This window comes from Notamacropus eugenii, chromosome 4 (assembly GCF_028372415.1).
Source record: "Notamacropus eugenii isolate mMacEug1 chromosome 4, mMacEug1.pri_v2, whole genome shotgun sequence".
NCBI classification, from domain to species: Eukaryota; Metazoa; Chordata; class Mammalia; order Diprotodontia; family Macropodidae; genus Notamacropus; species Notamacropus eugenii.
Window position 1 is genome coordinate 164313343 of NC_092875.1, and position 21848 is coordinate 164335190.

At 39.6% G+C, this 21848-nt stretch overlaps 1 protein-coding gene across 1 annotated transcript in view; it reads right to left on the reverse strand.

Moving 5' to 3' along the window:
• LOC140502372 (Y+L amino acid transporter 2-like) overlaps positions 1-8416 on the reverse strand; it is a 30224-nt gene extending 21808 nt beyond the window's left edge. The window contains 3 exon segments of the mRNA XM_072606584.1: positions 6194-6319; positions 7911-7947; positions 7949-8416. Of these exon segments, the coding sequence (XP_072462685.1) occupies positions 6194-6319; positions 7911-7947; positions 7949-8416 (631 nt within the window).
• Between the last annotated feature and the right edge of the window lie 13432 nt (positions 8417-21848).

Sequence of the window (21848 nt, forward strand, 5' to 3'; positions counted from 1 at the left end):
ATGGTAGAGGATGAGGTGGATAGATAATGTTATAGAAGCAATGAACATGAGTTTGGAGAGACTTTGAGGGATAGTGGAGAGTACAAGGACCTTGCCTGATATGGTCCATGGGTCATGAAGAGTCAGACATAAATGAACAACTCAACAATAATATGAACAACAAATATAATAACATGATTCCTCTCCCTCCAGTTCTTCCCTTTTCTCTTCAGACCCAGCCAGAATAACAACTGTGTCTGTCAGTTCTTTCAGCACCCTGGAATGCAGTTCATCTGGGTCTAATGACTAGAGTTCATCAGTGGTAGTTAGGTCCTCTCTACTATTTTCCTACTTGGGTTTCAACTTTGTATTAGCTATTTTAGTCCTACTTTAGTTTAAACTCATTCTCCTTGGTAAAAAACAATATTGTCAGTTATCATTGTCTCATCAGCAATGATTCTGAGAATTTTTTCTTTTTGTTTACCCAATACAGCTCAAAAAACGTGTTTATTTCGTCTATATCATTCTTTGTCAGCCTCAACTCATGATTATTGTCCTCCGTTTTCAAAGAAGACCAAAATGATATCACCATGATAAAGTCAAATTTCAATGTGTCCAACTGGCTGATAAGACCAATAAGAGCTCGAATGGGCACAGATGGACTTCTGAACATTTGGGGTGGATATTCCAAATTTGCGCATTCTACATTTCCTTTGTGCTGTTTCAATTCTGCTTTGCTCATAGAGCACAGTATCTTCTCTCATGTGGGCACACCATGCTGAGCAGTCCTGTGCCAGTGTCTCCCATGTCACATAATCAAATCCAAAGTTCTTGAGAGAGACCTCGAGAGTGTCCTTGTATCGCTTCTTCTGCTCAGCATGTGGTCGCCTGCCCCATGCAAGTTCTCCATAAAATAGTCTTTTTGGCAAGGGTACATTGTGCATTTGAACAATGTGGCTAGCCCATTACAGTAGTGCTCTCTGAAGCATAGTTTGAATTACTGGCAGTTTAGTTTGTGCAAAGACCTCAGTATCTGGAACCATATCCTGCCAAGCAATCTTCAGAATCTTCCTAAGACAGATAAAATGGAAGAGATTCAGTTTCCTGACATGGCACTGGTAGACTGTCCATGTTTCACAGACATACAACGAGGTCAGCACAAAGACCCTTGTAGACCTTCAGTTTGGTGGTCAGTCTAATACCTCTTGTCTCCCATATTTCTCTTCAGAGCCTCTCAAACACAAAGCTAGCTCTGGCAATGCAGGCATCAACCTCATTTTCAATGTATACATCCCTGGAAAGTACACTACCTAGGTAAATGAACTTATCCTAGCATTCAAAATGTCTCCATTTCTTGTAACTGATGGTTTCATGTATGGATGGTGTGGGGGTGGCTGATGGAGTGTTGGGGGACAGCTCTGGACCGGGGTCCCCCGTGAGGAGCGTGAGACGCCTGAGGGTCCGAACCTGCTTACGTGGCAGGCTAGCTGGTCTAGCAAGCCACGAGGTACTGGGATGGCCCTGGTAACAGGCTGGCTCCACCCACGGGGAGGCACTTGGGAGGAGCTCGCCCACCCATGGGAGGTACGGGGGAGGAGACAGGGGATAATAAAAGGGGATGACCATGAGAGCTGGAGAGAGAGAAACGGAATAAAGCTTGCTGGCTGCAACTCCTTTCGGGTGCTCTGCCTGTTTATTCCCCTTCCCCAACAGGGAGAGGGAATTCCCTCCCCCGAACCAGGAGGAGGGCTGGAGATGTCCGAGGACGGGGATAGGTAAGTAGAAGGCGAAGGCCTGGGAGTCGCCCCGGGCAATGGAGCACCTGTGTTTTCTTGGTGTTAATTGTTAGGCCCAAATTAGCAGAGAATTAGACAGCAGAGAATTGATCCATACTTTGTCACATCTCAGCCTCAGAGGCTGCAGTGAGTGCACAATCATCTGCAAACAGAAAATCATGCACCAACACTCCCTCCACTTTAGTCTTGGCTTGGAACCTTTTCAAATTGACCTTGAAGCCATGTTCATCCTCACTGAAAGCATTTGACAGCATGACTGAAAGCTGCATGCTAAAAAGCATGGGAGAAAGCACACAGCCCTGTTTCACTCCATTAGTGTAGGAAGGCATGAGAGCATTGTCTACTATTCAGAACCCAGACAAATATGCCATCATGAAATTGATGTACAATACTGGTGAACTTCTTTGGGCGGCCAAATTTTGACATAATTTTCCATAAGCCCTCATGACTGACAGTGTCAAAGGCCTTGGTCAGATTTACAAACATTGTGTACAGACCTCTGTTCTGCTCCTGGCATTTCTGCTGGAGTTGTTGGGCAGGAAACACCATATCGACTGTTCCTTGACCCTGTCTGAAACCACACTGGCTCTCAGGTATACAGCCATCTTCCAGGTGAAGGATCAGCAAATTTAGAAGAACTCTAGAAAGAATCTTGCCATCAATGACTAAGAGAGAGACCCTCCCCCACCCTCATGATTGTCAGAGGACAATCTATTTCCTTTACCTTTATAGAGATGGACAGTGGAGGCATCCTTGAACTCCTGGGGGATAACCTCCTATTGTCATATAGCCTGGAAAATTTCAGTCAACTTTTGTATGAGCAATGATCCCTCTATCTTGTAAATCTCAGGTGGAATAGAATCAGCACCAGGTGCTTTGCCACATGAAAGGGTCCTAATGGCCCTCAAAACCTCTTTTTCAGTTGGAAGTTCATCTAAGGAAGAATTGACTTCCTCAGCATTGATTGATGACAGTCTGTTGAGAACACTATGGAAGTGTCCAGTCCTCAATTCATGACACAATTCTGTTAGGATCACGATATGCTTTCATATTTTTCCTCCACATTTGTCCTTTGGAAGCAGGGGACTACAGGTGGTCCATTTGATCCTAAAGCATAGGCTGTATCACAAATAATCAGTAATTATAGAATGATAAGATCAGAGATGTAGTGTTTGAAGTCACCTTAAAGACCATTAAATCCAATATTTCTTTTTACAGGTGAGGAAACTGAGACCCAGAGAAGTAAACTGACTTGCCTAGTCCCACACAGCTAGTTAGTGTTTGAGATGGAACAGAAATTTGTCTCCAGGCTTTACTGACTCCAAATCTAGTATTATCTCCAGTACAACTTGTAGACAGAATCCTTAAACCCACAATGGTTTTTTCACTAGCGTTTTCTAAACATATGTTTTGTATAAACATCTATCATCCAGAGGCTTGTAGATGATGCAGTAGAGAGGCAGGCATGAAGTCAGGAAGACATGAATTCAAATCCAGCATCAGATACTTACTAGCTCTGTGACCCTGGACAAGTCACCTCTGTCTCAGTTTTCTCAATTGTAAAGTGAGAATAACAATGGCATCTATCTCATAGGTTGTTGTGGGTATCAAATGAATTAATGTTGTAAAGCACTTAGCACAGTTTCTGGCACATAGTAAGAGCTTAATAAATACTTGCTCCCTTTCCCCATCTAAAAGAAATGAGCACCATTAATTTTTTTTTGAAGTTTAATTAATTAATTTGTTTTCAGTTTTTTTACAATCACTTCCATAAGTTTTAAATTTTCTCCTTCTCCCTCCTAACTCCCTCCCCAAGACAGCAGGAAATCTTTTATGAGCTCTACACATATGTTCTTATTAAACACATTTTCACACTATTCATGTTGCATAGAAGAATTAAAACGAATGAGAGAAACCATGAGAAAAACCAAACCAAACCAAAACATAACACAAGATAAAATAGTCTGCTTTATTCTGTGTTCTGATTCCATACTTCTTTCTCTGGATGTGGATGACATTTTGCCTCAAGAAACATTTGGAAATGTTTTAGGTTTTTGCATTGCTGAGAAGGGCTAAGTCTATCAGAAATAGTCCTCGAACACTGTGACTGTTACTGTGTATAATGTTCTTCCAGTTCTACTCATTTCACTCAGCATCAGTTCATATAAGTCTTTCTAGGTTTTTCTGAATTCTGACTGTTCATAATTTATTATAGCATAATAGTATTACATTCCATTCATATGCCATAACTTGTTCAACCATTCCCCAATTAATGGGCATTCGCTTGATTTCCAGTTCTTGGCCACCACAAAAAGAGCTGCTATAAATATTTTGTACATGTGTGACCTTTTCCCATTTTTATGATCTCTTTGGGATACAGCCTAGAAGCGATATTTCTGGGTAAAAGGATATGCACATTTTTGTAGCCCTTTGGGCATAGTTCCAAACGAGCATCATTAATTTAAACAAACATAGATCTAAATTTGTGAAACTTTTTTTTCCAGCGTGACTTCTAAAGTTCTTGAGTTTAAGGGAAGAATTGATTTGCATAGCAGGAAGTTGATTAAACGGTGATCTGGGAAATCTTTACATTGTGATCATAAAGCAATAAGGAATTATAGACATCACAGGTGGAATAAATCATAACCTCTGATATAATCATAAAAATTACAGAATGTCCAAGGTGAGATATTTTAGAAAGTCATATAATTTTAGGACTGGAGAGAAGCTTAAAAATGATCTACTTCATACCCTTCGTTTTACAAAAGAGACACCTCCAGCCCAAATTTTGGAAGTAACTGGCCCCAGGACATTCACAGATAATGATAGAATGAGGCCTAGAACCCACCTCTCTTGATGCCAGGTCCAATGATCTTTCTACAACAAACATCTTTATTTCAATGTGTCTTTTATGGTTTTTTTTTTAATACTCAGAGCCATAACTAGTGAACTCCTGTGGCAAGGAAAGCCAACTGGGGCAAGCAGTATATTCATTAACTTTGTGATTCATGATGTGAAATAATGAAAGAAACAATGAAGATGAAGGGAGAGAAAATCAGTCGTCAAAGTAACTGAACGAGTCAAATCTAAGAATCAGAAGGAGCTCTGGAGGTCATCTTGTCCAGTCTACAGGATGTTGTTTTTGCTCCACCAGAGAGATTTTCTCAAATATCTATTAGCTGGGAAATGACTGAACAAATTGCGGTATATGAATGTGACAGAACATTATCGTGCTCTAAGAAATTGATGAGGAGGGTTGGGTTCTGAAAAAACTGGGAAGATATGTGGAATGATGCCAAGTAAAGCAGGCAGAACCAGAACATTGTTTACACAACAATATTGTTCATGATAACTAATTGTGAAAGACTTAGCTAACTGATCAATACAAGGACTCATGATGTAAAATGCTATCCATCTCCAGAGGGGGAACTGATGAACTCTGAGTGTAGATTGAAGCCTAATTTTTCCCCTGGCTTTCTCTATTTTTCTTGCATTTTTTTCTTTTTCAACATGGATGATACGAAATTATGTTTTGCATGATTTCACATATATAATGGTTATTATGTTGCTTGTTTTTTCACTGAGAAGGGGAGGGGTCAGAGGGAGGAAGAGAATTTGGAACTCAAAATAAAAAAAAGAAAAATTTTAAAAAACAGAGTAAAAAAGAAGAGGCTTTTTGAAGAGAATCCCATCCTCACAACCTGGGAGAGAGAAGTTGGCTTTGGTGTTAGTATTCACCCTTCCTGAGGTAAGAAGTAGGTATTAGTGGAGGGAGGGCAGAAGAGAGGGGAATGGGCAGGAATGGACTAGTTGGTGATCTCTTTATAGGATGAGCAAAGATGGAGGGAGTGAACAAGTTTCAGTCCAGGACTCCACAGCAACCTAGAAACATAATTTTTTTTTTTTTTTTTGCTTTACCCCCTTCCCTTGGTCAGTCTCAGCTCTGTTCCCCTTACCTCCTAATTTGCAGAAGGAGAACTTAGATTACATTTGTGCCATCTAAATTTTCTACCCTAAGGCCTAGCCTTGTCTAATTTTGGCTTTACAAATGGATCTTAGCATGACTCAAGGTGTATAGAGTTTTTGTGCTTCAAAAGGGTGGGATGGTGGTGGTAAGAGAATCAATATTGTAGTTTTAGTTCATTAAATTGGTAGGCTAACAAAATACTCCTAAAGGTCTTTGTAGCCTATACAGTACCTTTTCTATAGGGGGGTTTTATTTTTTAATCTGGATCTCTGAATTAATTAATCTAGGGAACTCCCAGTAAGAAATCTCTCTCAAGAGTGAATGAACTGGGGTCCGGAACATCTTCAAGAATAGACATAACTGGTCTAACTTTGGCTTCTCTTTTAAGTATTCTGCTTACATATTTGATTTTGTTTACTCACATTGTCATATTCAATCCTGCTTTCCTTACCTTTACAAATTTTATAGACACCCACAGATATGTTCAGGATGAGGGTCAAGATCTTGGCAAATGTGAAAATATCCTGCACTCTAGTTCCCCACTTCAGATTGATGCAGTTAATGAATGTTAAGGAGCCTGTGGAGGAAAAAAAAAAGTCTTAAGGTATCTGTGGAGAAAATGGAAATAGAATTGACATAACTATAGTGTTATAAATTTTGTAAGGTACAATGAGTGGATTATCTCAGTAAAGTCTCCCAACAATTCAATGATGTAATGAAGTTCAGACAGTAAATGATTAATTGCCAAGGCCACACTACTTTTAGGTTCTAGAAGCAGTATTTGAAGGAGGAGTGTGCTGGTAAATGTTTAACAACTGGCTCTCCAGGAAAAAAAAAATATATATGTACAGCACACTTTTAAGTTCAATCTGCATTATTGACATTTTCTCCACACTTTCCTAAGTCTAGACAATCAATGAAATGACAAATCAACCTCTTATTTGTAACATTTGCCAAATTCCAAGATATAAATGCTCCCCCTGAAAATTTAATAATTGACTCTTAGGAGCTAGTTCAAACTGGCTCCATCATTCTCTTGATTTGAATGCTGATTTGAGAAAGGTGGAGTTTATCACTCCAAGTGCAGCACCCCATACACTACTATAAGGCTGTCTCTTCATGGAATGGAACATTATACTAATCAGTCATATTTCAATGAAAACTCTTAAAAGGACAAATGTGTAGTTGTCAGCTTTTTTAAAGGCAATACAGCAAAAGAAATAGGATAATAATGACAGAAGCTGCTAACATTTAGATACTATTTTAAAGTTAGCAAAATGCTATATATAAATACATATATATTATCTCCTTTGATCTTCATAACAACCCTGTATGGGAGCTGTTTTTATTATCATCATTTTACAGATGAGGAAACTGAGGCTACGACAAGTTAAGCAACTTACCCAACATACAGCTAGTTGGGTCTGAGGTGTGTCTACCAAAATAATCCTTCTTTCTCTAGGAGTTTTCTGTCTCCTTGCTTCCCTGTTTGGTCATCTCCCCCCAGTAGCTGGAGAAGTGCCACATGCCCCTAAATACAATACTGCTAAGATTATAAATTGAGCCACAGCACTGTGAGATTTCAGAGCTGGAAGGACCTTAGAGATCATCTCATTAGTGTGTCATAGATTTAGAAAAAAGGACACTACGTAAGAAACTCAATACTACACTTATTCTATGATTTAAGGTCATCAATCTCATAGGCCAGTCATTCAGTTGTATTTGACTTTTGATGACCCTGTTTGGGGTTTTCTTGGCAAAGATACTGGAATGGTTTGCCATTTCCTTCTCCAGCTCATTTTACAGATGAGGAAGCTGAAGCAAACAGGGTTAAGTGACTTGCTCAGGGTCACACGAAGTGTCTGAGACTGAATTTGAACTCAGGTCTTCCTCACTCCAGGTCCAGCACTCTAACCACTACACCACTTAGCTGCCTAGAGGTTAATTAAGTACAATTGAAGATCTTTATAGACCATACAGTAGCTAGACTTGCCCAGGGCACCCAGGAGAGTAAGTCATCCTCTTATCCACTGTGTCGTGCTGCTTCTAGTGAGTTTATCTTAATAATTAGAAATCTTTGACTGAGGAAATTTCAAAGAGGGTCCATGAAATCACCTTAGATAAAGAAAAGTTGTAGAAGTAACAAAGATAACAGGAATTGTACTCACATAGGCAGGCAGCTACGATCCATCTGACAGCCGAGTACTGGGGGCTCAGAGTATGGGAAAAGGGGTTGAACAATATAATTAGCAAAGGTAATGGCTATGACAGCCTGTGTTGTTGGCTCAGTGATGAGTAAAGATGACCACAGTCTAATAAAGGCTACAAAACCTCCAAAGGCTTCCAAGAAGTAGGCATAGCTTGCTCTGGACTTAATGATAGTGGTCCCCAGCTCTGCATAACACAAAGCTCCAAATAATGAAAAAATCCCTCCAAGAAACCAAATAATCAGGGAAAGTCTGTAAGAAGTGCTGTGCCTCAGAACCCCTTTGGGAGACACAGATATCCCAGACCCTATCATGTTTCCCAATATTAAAGAGATATCATTCAGCAAGGTGATACTTTGTTTCATCTGTATCTTAAACCCCTGCGCATGATCTGGTTTTCTTTTTTCCAATTCTCCATTATTACAAGGGGTGTGTTTTCTGCAGCACAGAGTGGAAGGATTTGCCATTTTTTGTAGTTTTCAGACCTGTGGAGGAGGAAAGAGGAATCCTTATTAATAGCAACCTTAGCTTGACATTGGGGATGAACTGAGTGCCTAAAATAGTTGAAAAGCAAAATTAAAAAAAAGGAACACTTGGCCACATCAGTAAGCAGTCTCTCACGGTACCAAAGCTTAGTACAAAGGAGAGGGCACTAGGCTGAGAGTCAGAGAGCTTGGGTTCAAGCCCTGGCTCTGGTAAATGCTAATTGTGTGACCTTGGACAAATCACTTAACTTTGCTGGACTTCAGTTTCTTCTCCTAAAATCAAAGAGGTATGAACTACATATCTTCTGAGACTTATGATCTTCCAGACTTATGATTTTGGGATAAGATAACCACGAAGTTGGTGAAATGCCCCCTTATTGATAACCCTGTGCATGTCTCACAATCTGTATTTTATGATGGAGAAAATAAAATAAATTTTGACACTAACTACACCAGCCATATGTCTTGACCTATTGATAAAAATCCAATTGAACACACATTTATTAAGTACCTACTCAATGCTAGACACTATATTAGATTGAGGAAAAGGAAACAAAATAGTCCTTGATTTCAAGAAACTTAAAACCTTAAACTTTTTGGTTCTGAAAAATGAAAAAAAAAAAGAACCTTCAGGACAGATTTCGCGCATCCCAGGAAAGGCAGGTTACACAATCATTTGGGTCTTTATTACCCTGGGTAACTGTCAGAGGCTACATTTGAGCCTAGGTTTTTCCAGCTTCAAGCCTAGCTCTCTATCCACTTTGCAAGGATGCCTGTTCAAGTTATTATTTTTCTTGTTACTGGCATTTAGAGAGTCATCTTAAAGAGAAAATCAATCAACTCAGGGTTTTGGAAAACAATGTCACAGTCATCCTCTTAAGTGTAAGGATATGCTACGGATGAAATCAATGTGGCTAAAGTCATAAAACCTTTCATTCAAAGTCAGAGCAAAAACAAGTCAACTCTCTTCTCTGGACAGTGAGCAAACTGCAAAGTTCATCAGCAAACAAAGGGATACAAGGGGTACTCTGTGTCCCTGAAAATGGACTTCAAAAATCAGACTTCCAAACACTTCCAAATGAGCATGAGTTTCTGCTATGGAGTAAATTGAGCCTTTGTGATGAGTGCTCTGAGGAACTATGTCCAACTTTACAATTGCTCAGAGAAGCCAAATCCTATTAATCACTGGGGGAGAATACTTAAGTTCTGAAGTTAACTGAGGAAGAAGAATGGGAACAAAGAAAACCTGAATAGACTGAAGATTAAAAAATATAAAGATCCCAACCCTACAAAATGAGCCTCAACTTCTGGTCATATCAATATTGCAAAATAAGTCTGAACTACTGGGTTTTTGGTTGGTTCGTTCCCTACTCTAAGCAGTGACAACAGTTCTGTTGCTACGAAAGTCCACTGGTGACTCTCATCTAATAAAGTAAACACCTGAAGAAATAGGGATACTTTAAAGAGGAAGCAAAGGCTTACCAGGGTACGTTGGCTATGTGGCTTTGTTTTGGACAAAGCGTTTTGGAATTTCTGGAAGGAAAGATTTTGACCTTGTGTACTTTCCCTGTACAAGTGAATGAACAGCTGCCTTTCTGTGCCTGGAAACTGACGTAAACAAGTAAAGTCATCCCACCGCTGGATATATGGGCCTGCCTCTTTTTGCTTCTTCTGTTTTTGAGAATATCAGTCCTTAGATGCAAATGATACTGATTTGAGATGCTGGCTTGAGATAAACTGGAGGAAGTTTCAACTTTCTTGAGCTGAACTGTGTTAACCCACTAATGATGATGATAATGATAACTTTTATACAGTACTTACTATGTGCCAGGCCCTGTGCTAAAACTTTACAACTTTGATCTCATTTGATCCTCATAATAAACCTGGGAGTTGGGTGCTATTATTATCCTCATTTTACAGATGAGAAAACTGAGGCAAACATAGGTTAAGTGACCTACCTGTCCAAAGTCACACTGCTACTAAGTATTTGAGGCTAGATTTGAGCTTAAGTCTTCCTGACTCCAGGCTAGGGTTCTCCTAGTCATCCTGATGCGTATCAGGCCACCCGACCCAGATGGCTCAGGAGAAGAAAGTGAGGTTGGTGACCTTGCACAGCCCTCCCTCACTCAAATCAAAGTCAGCTGCAAGTCATGCCATCATCCTGATATCATGGTCCTCTTCCAGAACTAAGGACAAACATAACAGTTGCCTGACCAATTGCAAATTTTTGGAGTTTCCTCTTTTAATAGTTCTTAAAAAATGGGTTACTTACTTTTTCCAAAAGCAAAAGGGACTTTTTGTATTCAGTAACCCTAGCCTTACTGTTGCCAAGCTATCCATCAGGAATGCCTTTGACTTGTCTAGAGTTAAATCTACTCATTTTTGAAGTATTAAGAAACATATTTATCCAAGTTGACGGTAAAATAGAAATCAGAGCAAGTATAGATAGGAGAATATATATCAAAGAATAGAGTGAGCAAATCTTTCATGGGGAGTGTGGTAACTCAGCTCAACCAAGAAAGTCCCAGATTTTACCCAAGGGGAAATTCTCCAAAGTCTCTAGTATAGCAAACCGGGGAGAGGGACATGACGGAGAGGACATAGACTTCTTCCCAGTCTTATTCTGCCTGCATCTATCTGAAAGGTGATTAGTTAGCACCATCCATCTTCTATCTCAAAACTGGAAGCCCAAAGAAGACATAGAAACTGAATCCTGAAACTGGCAGCTAGCATTTCTGTAGCCCTTTAATGTTTGCAAAGCACATTACTTCTATCACCTCCTTTGATGCTCATCAGTCCTGTGAGGTAGGTGCTAGTATTGCTCTATTTTAACTGATGAGGAAACTGAGGTTGAGAAATTAGGTGATTTGTCCAGCATCACACAGCTGGTGAGCAGGACCTGATCTCAGGTCTTCCTGCCTCAATCATTACAGCACTTATTGACCGTGGAGGTAGGAGAGTAGGAAGAGGAAGAATTAGGTGAGGCAACGTAAAAGAGCAACCAATATGATTCTTTTTTTCTAGATTTTATGGATTAAAACAAGCATTGCTGTAACATGATTAACATAATAAAACTGCAAACCTGTTATGTACAACTTGTTATTCCTTTTAAATATATAATAGTCATCATATAAATTTATTTTTTTTCCTTTCCTCACCCCACCCTAGAGATGGCTACTATTAGACATAAATGTCTTCGTGTGTGTGTGTGTATGTGTGTGTGTGTGTGTGTGTGTGTGTGTGTGTGTGTATGAATTAATTCTATACATCTATTTATCAGTTCTTTCTCTGGATGCAGATAGGGTCTTTCTTTATATGACCTTTTTAGTTAATTTAAGTACTTATAATAGTCAAAATGACTCAAAGTTGTTCTTAAAACAGTATTGCTATGTATAATGTTCCCTTGGCTCTGCTCACTTGTCTCTTCATTATTTCATGCAAATCTATCCAGATTTTTCTAACATCATTGGGCTTATCATTTCCTATAGCACGGTAGTATTCCATCGCAATCATATACCAAACTTGTTCAGTTATTCACCAGTTATATAGTACAGGTTCTTACCAGACAGTGGCAGAAAAACTAGAGGAAATGGCTCCGTTCTCTACTGGGGGAGCTGGTCTTCTCTTCTGTGTCTTCTTGTCACATATTTGTCTCCTTCTGTTCTGTCTCCATCTGTAAAATCTCTTTCTCTGTCCCATTGCCAGGGCTGCTAATGTTAGAGAGGATACTGTCCATGCCTCCTTTGGGACAGCATTACTTCATACCTCAGGGAGTTTTATCCTGATCTGAACCACTCAGATTTCCTAAATCTGCCTCTTGTTTGCATTGTACTTTATCAGGAATTAGAGTAGACAGAAAGGCTATTTAATCAGCTATCATTGGGAGGATTTGCTAATTCATACAGAGATTATTCAGAGTTTCAGGATATTCTAAATAAATTCTATTTAACTGGAAAATCCTTTCAACTCTAGTTTTGAAAAAGCACTATTAAACTATAAAGATTATTCAGTGTATCAGTACAGCATTCTCCAGTTCTTTCAAGCAAGAGTGAGGATAGGATCTAAGACCTTTAGAAATATGGAAGGAATGAGGCAAGAGCTACAGGTATCTTAGGCTTTACCTACTTTATTACTTTATTACTACTTTATTATTACTTTATTACTACTAAGGAGCTAGGTGGAGTGGAGAGAGAACTGGACCTGGAATTAGGAAGACCTGAGTTCAAATCAAGCCCCAGATATTTACTAGCTACAAGATCCTTGGGCACTTAATCTCAGTTTGCCTCAGTTTACTCAGTTGGAAAGTGGAGATAACTGTAGTTACTTGCTCATGCCCAAATGGCCTACAAGCATCAAAAACATATTATTAACACAGTGAAAAAGTGAAAGATATGTGAGCATAGATATTCTAGACTAAGTCTGGAACTCAGTCCACACTATACCACACTTCATTTCAGCATTTGTATCTCTTGAAACCAAGCATCTTTTATGTTCCTACTTTTTTTTTTTTGTCATAACAGAAGCACTCAGCCTAACTCCTTGAAAAAGTCACCCACACTTGGTAAGGCTTTATTTCCTTTCCTCTTTCTCTTCTTTGTTGCTAGTTTAGTTGTTCTGAGTTGTGATTTACTCTTTGTGACTCCTTTTGGGGTTTTCGGAAGGGGATACTAAAGTGGTTTGTCATTCCTTTTCCAGCTTATTTTACAGATGAGGCAAACAGGGTTAAGTGACTTGCCCAGGGTGGCACAGATAGTAAGAAACTGAGGCCAGATTTGAACCTGACTTCAGAGCTTATACTCTATCCACCCTGCCACTGGCCTTTGACCTCATAGCTCAACTGAAACTGCCCTCTCCAAAGCCCTCTCCAACTATCTCCTAAAAGCCAAGTCTAATGACTTCTCCCAAATCCTCATCTTTCACCTCTTTGCTGCAGTTATTATTGCTGACAGTTCTGTTCTCCTGGATGTTCTTTCCTCTGGATTTTCAAGACACTAGCCTTTTGATTCTCCTCCTATTAGTCCAATTACCCCTCTCCATCTCTGTCTGATTCTACAGACTCCGATTGTGCCTTGGAGACTTTTCTCTTTTTTTCTGTATTCCTTCTTATCAACTCCCAAGTTTAATCATCATCTCAGTGCAGGTGAATCCCAGATCTATATAAACATTTCCAATCTCTCTCCAGCATTACTAACCTATTACACATTTTAAACTGGATGACCCAAAGTCATCTTTAACTCAACATGTTTAAAATAGTGTTCATCATTTTCTCTCTCCCTCCACCCCAAACTTTCTTCGTTTCCAAAGGCATCACTATCCTTGCACTCATGCATGTTCTTACCCTAAATGTCATCCTTAACTCCTCATTTTCATTTACTCTGTATATTCAATCAGTTGTCAAATCTTGTGCTTTTATCTCCACAACATCTTTTCCATCTATCTCCTATCTACTCTTGCAGCCAATACTCCACTTATCCCCTCTTGGCAAGACTATCGCATTAACCTATAATTATTTTCTCTGCATCAAGCCTCTCCCCACTGAAATCCATCTTTCCTTTGCCAAAGTGACTTTCCTACAGCACAGGTCTGATTGTCTTACGACTCCTACTCAGTAACCTCCAGCAGCTTTCCTATTGCCTCCAGAATCAAATATGAACTCAGGATGACATTTGAATCTGTTTACAAACTGGCCGTTTCCTAGATTTTCCATCTTCTTGTAGTTTACTTCCCTTATTGCATTCTGCCATCCAGTCACAGTGGCCTACACACACACACATACACATACCACACACACACACACACGAGTCCCCATCTCTGCTTTCTGTGCCCTTGTACTTTCTGTCCACCTACGCCTGCAATTTGCTCCTCTTTCACCTCTACCTCTTGGAATTCCTGGTTTCCTTCAAGGTTCAGCTTGGGTTCCACCTTCTGCATGAAACCTTTCCTGGTCCCCCAGGTGCTAGTGCCTCCATTCTTCCTTATCAGGGGTGGGGAATTGGCCTTAAGGTCACATATGGCCCTCCAGATCCTCAGGTACAGCCTTTTGACTGATTAGGGCCACATGTGAGGACCTGGAGGACAACCTGTGGTCTCAAGGTCACAGGTTCCCCACCTCTACTCCACACCTTCTATTAATTTCATTTATATTCTTCATAGAAATTTATGTTGTTTCCCTTATTTCAATGTAAATTCCTTGTGGGCAGAGATTACTTTACTTATGTTTTTCTTGTTGCCATCACTTGTTGAGTGATTGATAAATAATTTTTAATCCTGAAAGGATTATTATGGTGACTTTTTTTAAAGCATTATTTCCAAGGGTCCTGATAAATCCTATTATGATGCCTCATCATGGCATAGAAGTGGACCTGGTTTCTTAAAGCAAACTCTAGCAAATTCTTCCACATTGGAGAGACTTCAAATCTTGTTCCCAAGACAAACTGTGTCTGCTATCCGAGAATTAACCTTCCTAAGTACTGAAAAGCTCATTACCAGTATGCTTATCTTTAGATAAAGAATTCTCTGACCATGGAAACACATGAAACAAAGAAAAATACCTAATGTCTCTCTATCTTCTATTATACTTCTGCCTTACAGTGATGTAAGAGAGTTTGAAAAAGGAGTAGAGGGGGCCAAGTATTACAATTTTTAGACTATCTTTAGATATTAATTCAACTGTTGGTAGTTTAAAAGTGAGATCCCTTTCCAGTACCCAATGAATCTACATAATACTGAAGGCAGCTAGGTGGTGCAGGGGACAGGACACTGCCCCAGGAGTAAGGAAAGACCTGAATTAAAATCTGACCTCAGACACGCTTGCTAGCTGTGTGACTTTGGGTAAATCACTTAATCTTTGTCTGCCTCAGTTTCTCAACTATAAAATGGGGCACATAATAGCAGCTACCTTCCAAGGTTTTTGTGAGGATGAATGAGATAATATTTGTAAAGCACTTAGCGCAGTGCCTGGCACAGAGTAGGTGCTATATAAATGCTAGCTGAAGGAATTAGCTATTACTGAAGGAATTAAACCTTATTAAAAAAAATAGATATTCTTGCTACAAATCATGGCAGATTATATATGCAAGTTGCAGCTAAGTACAAGAATGACTTACAGGTTCTTTTTGAAGAGACAGAGGATGCAGAGGATGAAGAAAGTGGTAAAGAAATTCTATAAAGAACTTTACAAACTTACAAACAAAATAAACACACACACACATAAGATATTATCAGTAGGAAGGTAGAGACGGAGTCAGGCGAAAGACATGTTGGAAAGTGTAGTTCGGGATTAAGAAATGAGAGAGGACAAAGGTTATTGACTTTTCAAAATGCCTCACGGTGGCTAATAGCAAACATATGTAGAAAGAGGTTCCAACACAGGGTTGTGTGCTGAATAGGAGCCACTGTGCACTTTTGGGCTCTGTACTTCCATGATTCCTTTTGGAGATCTTCAAGAACCAGCATGGGATAACTTGTATAACCATGCCTAGTGACCAGAGAGTAAGACTAAGAGACTGAAAAAAGATGTGACAGAGACTCATGGGGAGTTCTGATTCTTTTTGGAGTGCTAGATCAGGGACTGGGTAATCAAATGATCGTCAATCAATGAGCATTCCTGTTTTCCTTAATAGTGTTTTTTTTTCTAATTACATGTAAAGATAGTTTTCAACATTCATTTTTGTAAAATTTTGAATTCCAAATGTTTCTCTCTTTCTCCCTTCCTTCCTCCCTCCCAAGACAGCAAGCAATCTGATATAGGTTTTACATATACAATCATGTTAAACATATTTCCACATTAGTCATGTGAAAAAAGAATAAAAACAAAAGGAAAAAAAACACAAGAAAAAAAACAAACAAATAAACAAAAAATGTGAAAATAATTTGCTTGATCTGCACTCAGACTCCATCAATCTTTCTCTAGATGTGGTTATCGTTTTCCACCACAACTCTTTTGAAATTCTCTCAGATCATTGCATTGCTGAGAAAAGCTAAGTGTATCACAGTTAATCATTGCACAATGTTGCTTCAACAAGCATTCCTAAGCACCTTCTGTGTGCCAGAAACATATTGAATGGCATGTGGGTGAAGATCTATAGAAGCAGAAAAAGAAGCAATATTGCCATCGGGAGCACTTGGACAAAATAAAGAAATAAATGAGGAAAGGAGTAAAAATCACAAGCTTGGCATGGAGGCTTGCTGTAATGGTGACAATGGACCTGTATTTTTGGGGACATCTACTGTAGTCCTTTCTCTGCCAGTACTGATGCACCTAATAATTTCCTGGCTTGTCCTAACAACAGCTTCATCCTTCAGAGGGTGGAGGATTCTCCCCTCATTTTTACTCTCTTTTCCTCTCCTTCTTTCTCCTCTCCTTCCCTCTCCATCCCTTTCTCCTCTTTCCTCTCCTCCCCTCTTCTGCCCTCTACTCCTTTCTCTCCTCCCCTCTCACCTCTCCTCTCCTTTCTTCTCCTGCCCTTTCCTATCCTCTCTTCTCCTTTCTTTCTCTCCCCTCTTCTCCTTTCTTCTCCTCTCTTGTCTTATCAATTTATTTTTTAATGAATGAATAAATCTTGATGTAGCTTTCTTTTTTAACTGTTGAAGAACATTTGGGTGAAGATCATTAGGGGTGAAAAGAGAAGTTCTATGCCATTACAATATTCTCCAGACTACCTAGAACAACCAATGTGTTGCTAACTCTTAGAATTTTAGAATTGGCAGGGAGTTTAGAGGTCCTCAACTAATTTTCTTCTCAAGGCAGGAATCTCTTCTGTGGCGTTCCTCATAGGTATCACTAACACAGCCTCTGTTGAAGTCATTTCAGTGATAGACTATGTATTTTGCCTCCTCCATTTTTTAAAAAGAGCTCTAATTGCTAGAAAGTCATTAATCTAGTATCCCTTTTATCTACAACCTCAAAAATCCAAGTTTACTTTCTAGGGGTATTAGCATACCATTTTATTGGTCCCACTTGGAAACTTGGAATACATTCTCTCTTAGATATCCTTACAGTCTGTATTTAAAAGCCCATGAAGTTCAAGTGGCGTTCTTTGTCACAGTTCTATTTCTCTCTCCCACCCTACCCTCCACCCCCACTAACCTCAACCACTCTTTGTAGCTCTTTTTAAGGCATTTAAGCCTACTTCCCCAAATGGTCTACTATTTTGGAAGCAGTTCTAATGGTACTTCCTACCTCTGCAGTTTTCTGCTGTGGGGGAGGGAGGAGGAGGAGAGTTAAGGATGTCCCAGACCAAGACTCATCTGCACTTTCCAGGGGTCTGCAGCTCCCCCAGTTTGTGTTAGTCCTTCCTTGCTGAAGAAGACCATGCCATCAGAGAAATGATGACATGACTTGCACTTAACTTTGTTTTGAGTGAGGGCGGGTTGTGCCAGCCACCAGCCTCACTTCTCCTCCAGAGTCATCTGAATGCAGTGACCAGATATTCATTAGGATGACTGGAACTCCCCCAGATATCTGCATGCTATAAGAAGAGAGCCTGGAAGTTCTCTCAGTCTAATGAAGGCAGACTCTTCCAACCAAAGCTTCTGATCTATGTTCAACTTGTATCTTGTATGAGCGTGCATGTTTGTATTCCCCCCCAAATTCTGGCACTCATGGTTGATGCTATTTATGTAGCATTTACATACTGCCTTTAGTATATTACGTCTTGCTTCATAGTTAGTGTTAGAAATAACTAGGTCATGAGTGAATTAAGGAAAAAAGATTATTTCATGTCATTATCTGACAGCTGACTTGGCCTCTAAACCCTTGGGAAGAGGGGCTGGGCACAAGCAACCTTAAAATAGTTACGAAAACCATTTTATAATCATCCAGATTTGAATTTCACACCTTGAACCCTATTGGCCAGCATTCCAGTGTTCACTAAATCTCACCCCTTGATTGCATTTTCTCATTTCCACATTTCAATCCCCCCTCCCTTCTCATCTTCATTTACTTTATTCTTTATTTAATAAAAGAAACACTCTCAGCCCCCTCCCCATTTGTCTGCATCAGATAACATGAGAGAGGAATTTTCAATTGCTAAGAGAACTGGCAAAAGTGTGAATTTGAAGATCTGAACCCAGGATGTCTATGATAGAAGTCCTATTATAATGGACCTAATTTTCATTCTTTGTGAATGAGACTGGGCCTGGCAGCTCTTTTGATATACAGAAAAAATTCTTCTCAGAACAAAGAATAGTAGTAGATATGCTGATTTTCAGGCAGTCAACATCCACCATTGCCTTCTACAAGCAGTTTTTGTCTCTGACATTAGCCGTCAGTATGAATTACAATTTATTTTATATAATGTCTGTAGAAACAAAATTCAATCATACCTTACAGCTAAAGTATGAGTGACCTATATCTTATAAGTCTTTGTATTCCCCAACAGTGCCTTTTATATGGTAGACCCTTAATAGAGGACAGCATCATAGAATAGTAGAGTTGGAAGGTATGTCAGAGGCCTCCTCATTCATTACATGTCTGACCAATAATCACTTCTATATCATCTTGGTTGATTTATTCTAATGTGATCCTTCTTGGTTTGTCAGCTGTACTTGCTCATAGTCAGGTAACCCAGCAAGGATTTGCATTGTCAGTTCTAAAAAAACAATCCTGTGTGATGCCTGTAATCCACTCTCCCTACTCCCTATTACTGCCTCTTAAAAGGCACAATTCAATTGACATCTTCTCCATAAAGCATTTCAGATCCCTTTAACTCAGTGGGATCTTATCCTTCTCTCTTTGCCTTTTATCTGAATATTTCCACAGTCTATTTTGTATTAAAGCTATTTGATCATATGTCTGATAATAAAGGGTAAGCTAGTAATGGGACTATTTCTTATTTTCCCAGGGGTATTGTGAGATTGAAATAAGGTAATGTATGTTAATATTTCATATGAGATAATACAGTGTAGTGGTTAAAAAGCTGTCCATGGGACCAGGAAGACCTGGTATGAATCCTGCTTCTGATACATATTAAATGTATGACCCTGGGTGAATAACTTAATATATCAGTGCCCCAGGTTATTGCTTAAGATTACTAATTGAAGAGAAAGTTTTGATTTCATGCCCATGAAATCAAAGGCTTGGTTATGATAATCATTTAATATAAATTTTGGACTTTGATAAGGGCCCAAGCCTGAACTAATCACTCAGACTGCTTTGCTTTGCTCTAAAAATGTCCTTTTCTGTGTCATCAACTTCAAAGACCTGTTTATGACAGCATACCTACAACCAGAGTGATGGGATTTTCTCCTTATCTTGTGTCACAGAGATATATACTATATAGAGGAAATTCACACATCCTGGAATCATAAATTCCAACTGATACCACTTTGTTAATCGTCTTGTCTCACTAAATATACAACTTATTCAACTGAGAAAGTTCCTTTCTTGTGGTAAAGTGTATTTAAGCCTGATCATTCTTGTATCAGACAGTCAGAATTCTTTTCTAGGCACCTCAGGATTCTTTTTCCTGAAATCTTAAGCCTTGACAGGGTTGGGGTAAGTCTTTCTATTCCCAACTTCCAAAGGATTCCCACTGGTTTGGTTGAAGTCTGAAAATTCTCTTTAAGTTAGCTTTGGGGATGGAGACCAATTCGCATTAAATCTCTTTGTACTAACTGGGTCTCCTTTGAGGAGCGATCTAAGAAAATTAGCTAGCTATGTGTCAATCAAAAACTAAAATTAGAAATCTAACTGACAAGACCCCTGCTTCTTATATGTCAAACCATTACCAACCTTCCCTATCACAAAATATCAAAATCACCCAGCAGGAGTGGCAGTCTAAACATCCACAGTTTGTAGCTTAACTTGCTTCCCAGCTCACCCAGACCCTAGCAACACAGACTGAGGAAGACTTAGACGCAAAAAGCGAACTTCAAACTAAAAAGGAAACCTTCTCCCTTAAGACTCCCAATGCTGCTTCAGCACCAGCCCAGTGCTGGCTAACTCCCTCTACCTCAAGGGCCCCAGGCTGTCATTCCCTTTCACTCCCTTGGCCCCATTTCTCACCTCCTTTCTTCCTCCCCTTCCCCTTAAAGGCTTTGATCTAGGGAGGATGATGGCACCTAGCCATTATCTCCTCCCTCCTCACCTTCCCTTACTTACTCTAACAATGAGGAGGATAACTTTGTTCAAGCCTCCATTGCTTCTTCCTCCTCCTTCCCCCATCCTGCTTTTCCTTAAGGACTCTGGTCTTGAGGAGGACAGTTACAATCCACCTACAGATTAGAGACCTGAACCTATTCCCATGGGGCCTATTTCTTTAACGTAGTCAGAAACCATGGCTTCACACCCCTCCAATGACCATAGGGGTGCTCTGAGCAAAGGTTGCAGGATCCACTCTTATTCTATCAGGTCTTGAATCCTTGCAACCTTCTTTCCTCAGAATAATAATAGCCAATTCATGATGGAGATTTCTAACAAGTTTCTGATTCCCCCTCTCTCTGTTGTTTACTGTGAGCTCTGTTTGTATTTGTCCTGTCATTAATTGTCAGTTTGTCTGTCAGTGTACATCTCTGTCTGTATCATGTGTGCTGTGAATGAGTCTGTTATCTTGCAAGGAGCCAGACTTCTAAGGGCTGTAGCTATGGAAATAAACAAACAAAACTTTAAGACTTTTTCTTGTTGTTCTGGTCTAGCCAATCTGGAATTACAGTGAAAAGTTAGACCATCTTAGGTAAAATCATTTTAGCAGATTTGTAGGTTGTGAGATTAATCATTAAAAAGTTTGAAAGCTTATCATTTGGAATTGCTAGAAAAGAACTCCTAAGACTATAGGTAGCTCCAGGAGCTCACCTTGCTAAAACACCCCTTCACAATCTTGATCACTTAGCATTCCCCACTCCCTCTCAGAGTTAAGAAGATATCTCAGAATGGGGATTTTGAACAGCTATAAGGGTTCATGTTAATCCCTCTCATACCAGATCTAATTATAGAGAGGAGAATGTAGGAGAAGTTTAGTGGCAGCAATTCACAAACTGGCAGTGATTCTAACAATCCTGTGACCTTGGGCACCTTGTAGCCCACCCTTCTAGGTAAAGCTTGGAAATGTCACCTAGGTGATATACATTCTGCCCACCCTGTCCCAGCAGCTGCAAACTGCTCCAGGCTTAGTAAATTCTGCAGCTGTGGGAGAAAGGAGAGGTGGATGGATCAGGCCTTTGGTGAACATTCCCTAAGCTCTGCAGATAAGAATCATCACCACTGGGACACCAGCCTCTCTGCTCTTGGTAAGCTTCGCTTTTCTATTCCAGTTGCAAAAATGTAATTTTTCTCTGTTTGACCCATTTCCTGATGTGTAAAAGTAAAAATAGTAATGGTTGTTGTTATGGGATCAAAATGATAAAATGATTGTAAAATGCTTAACATAATGACTAGTATATGTTACATACAATATTATTATTATTATCTTTCTCT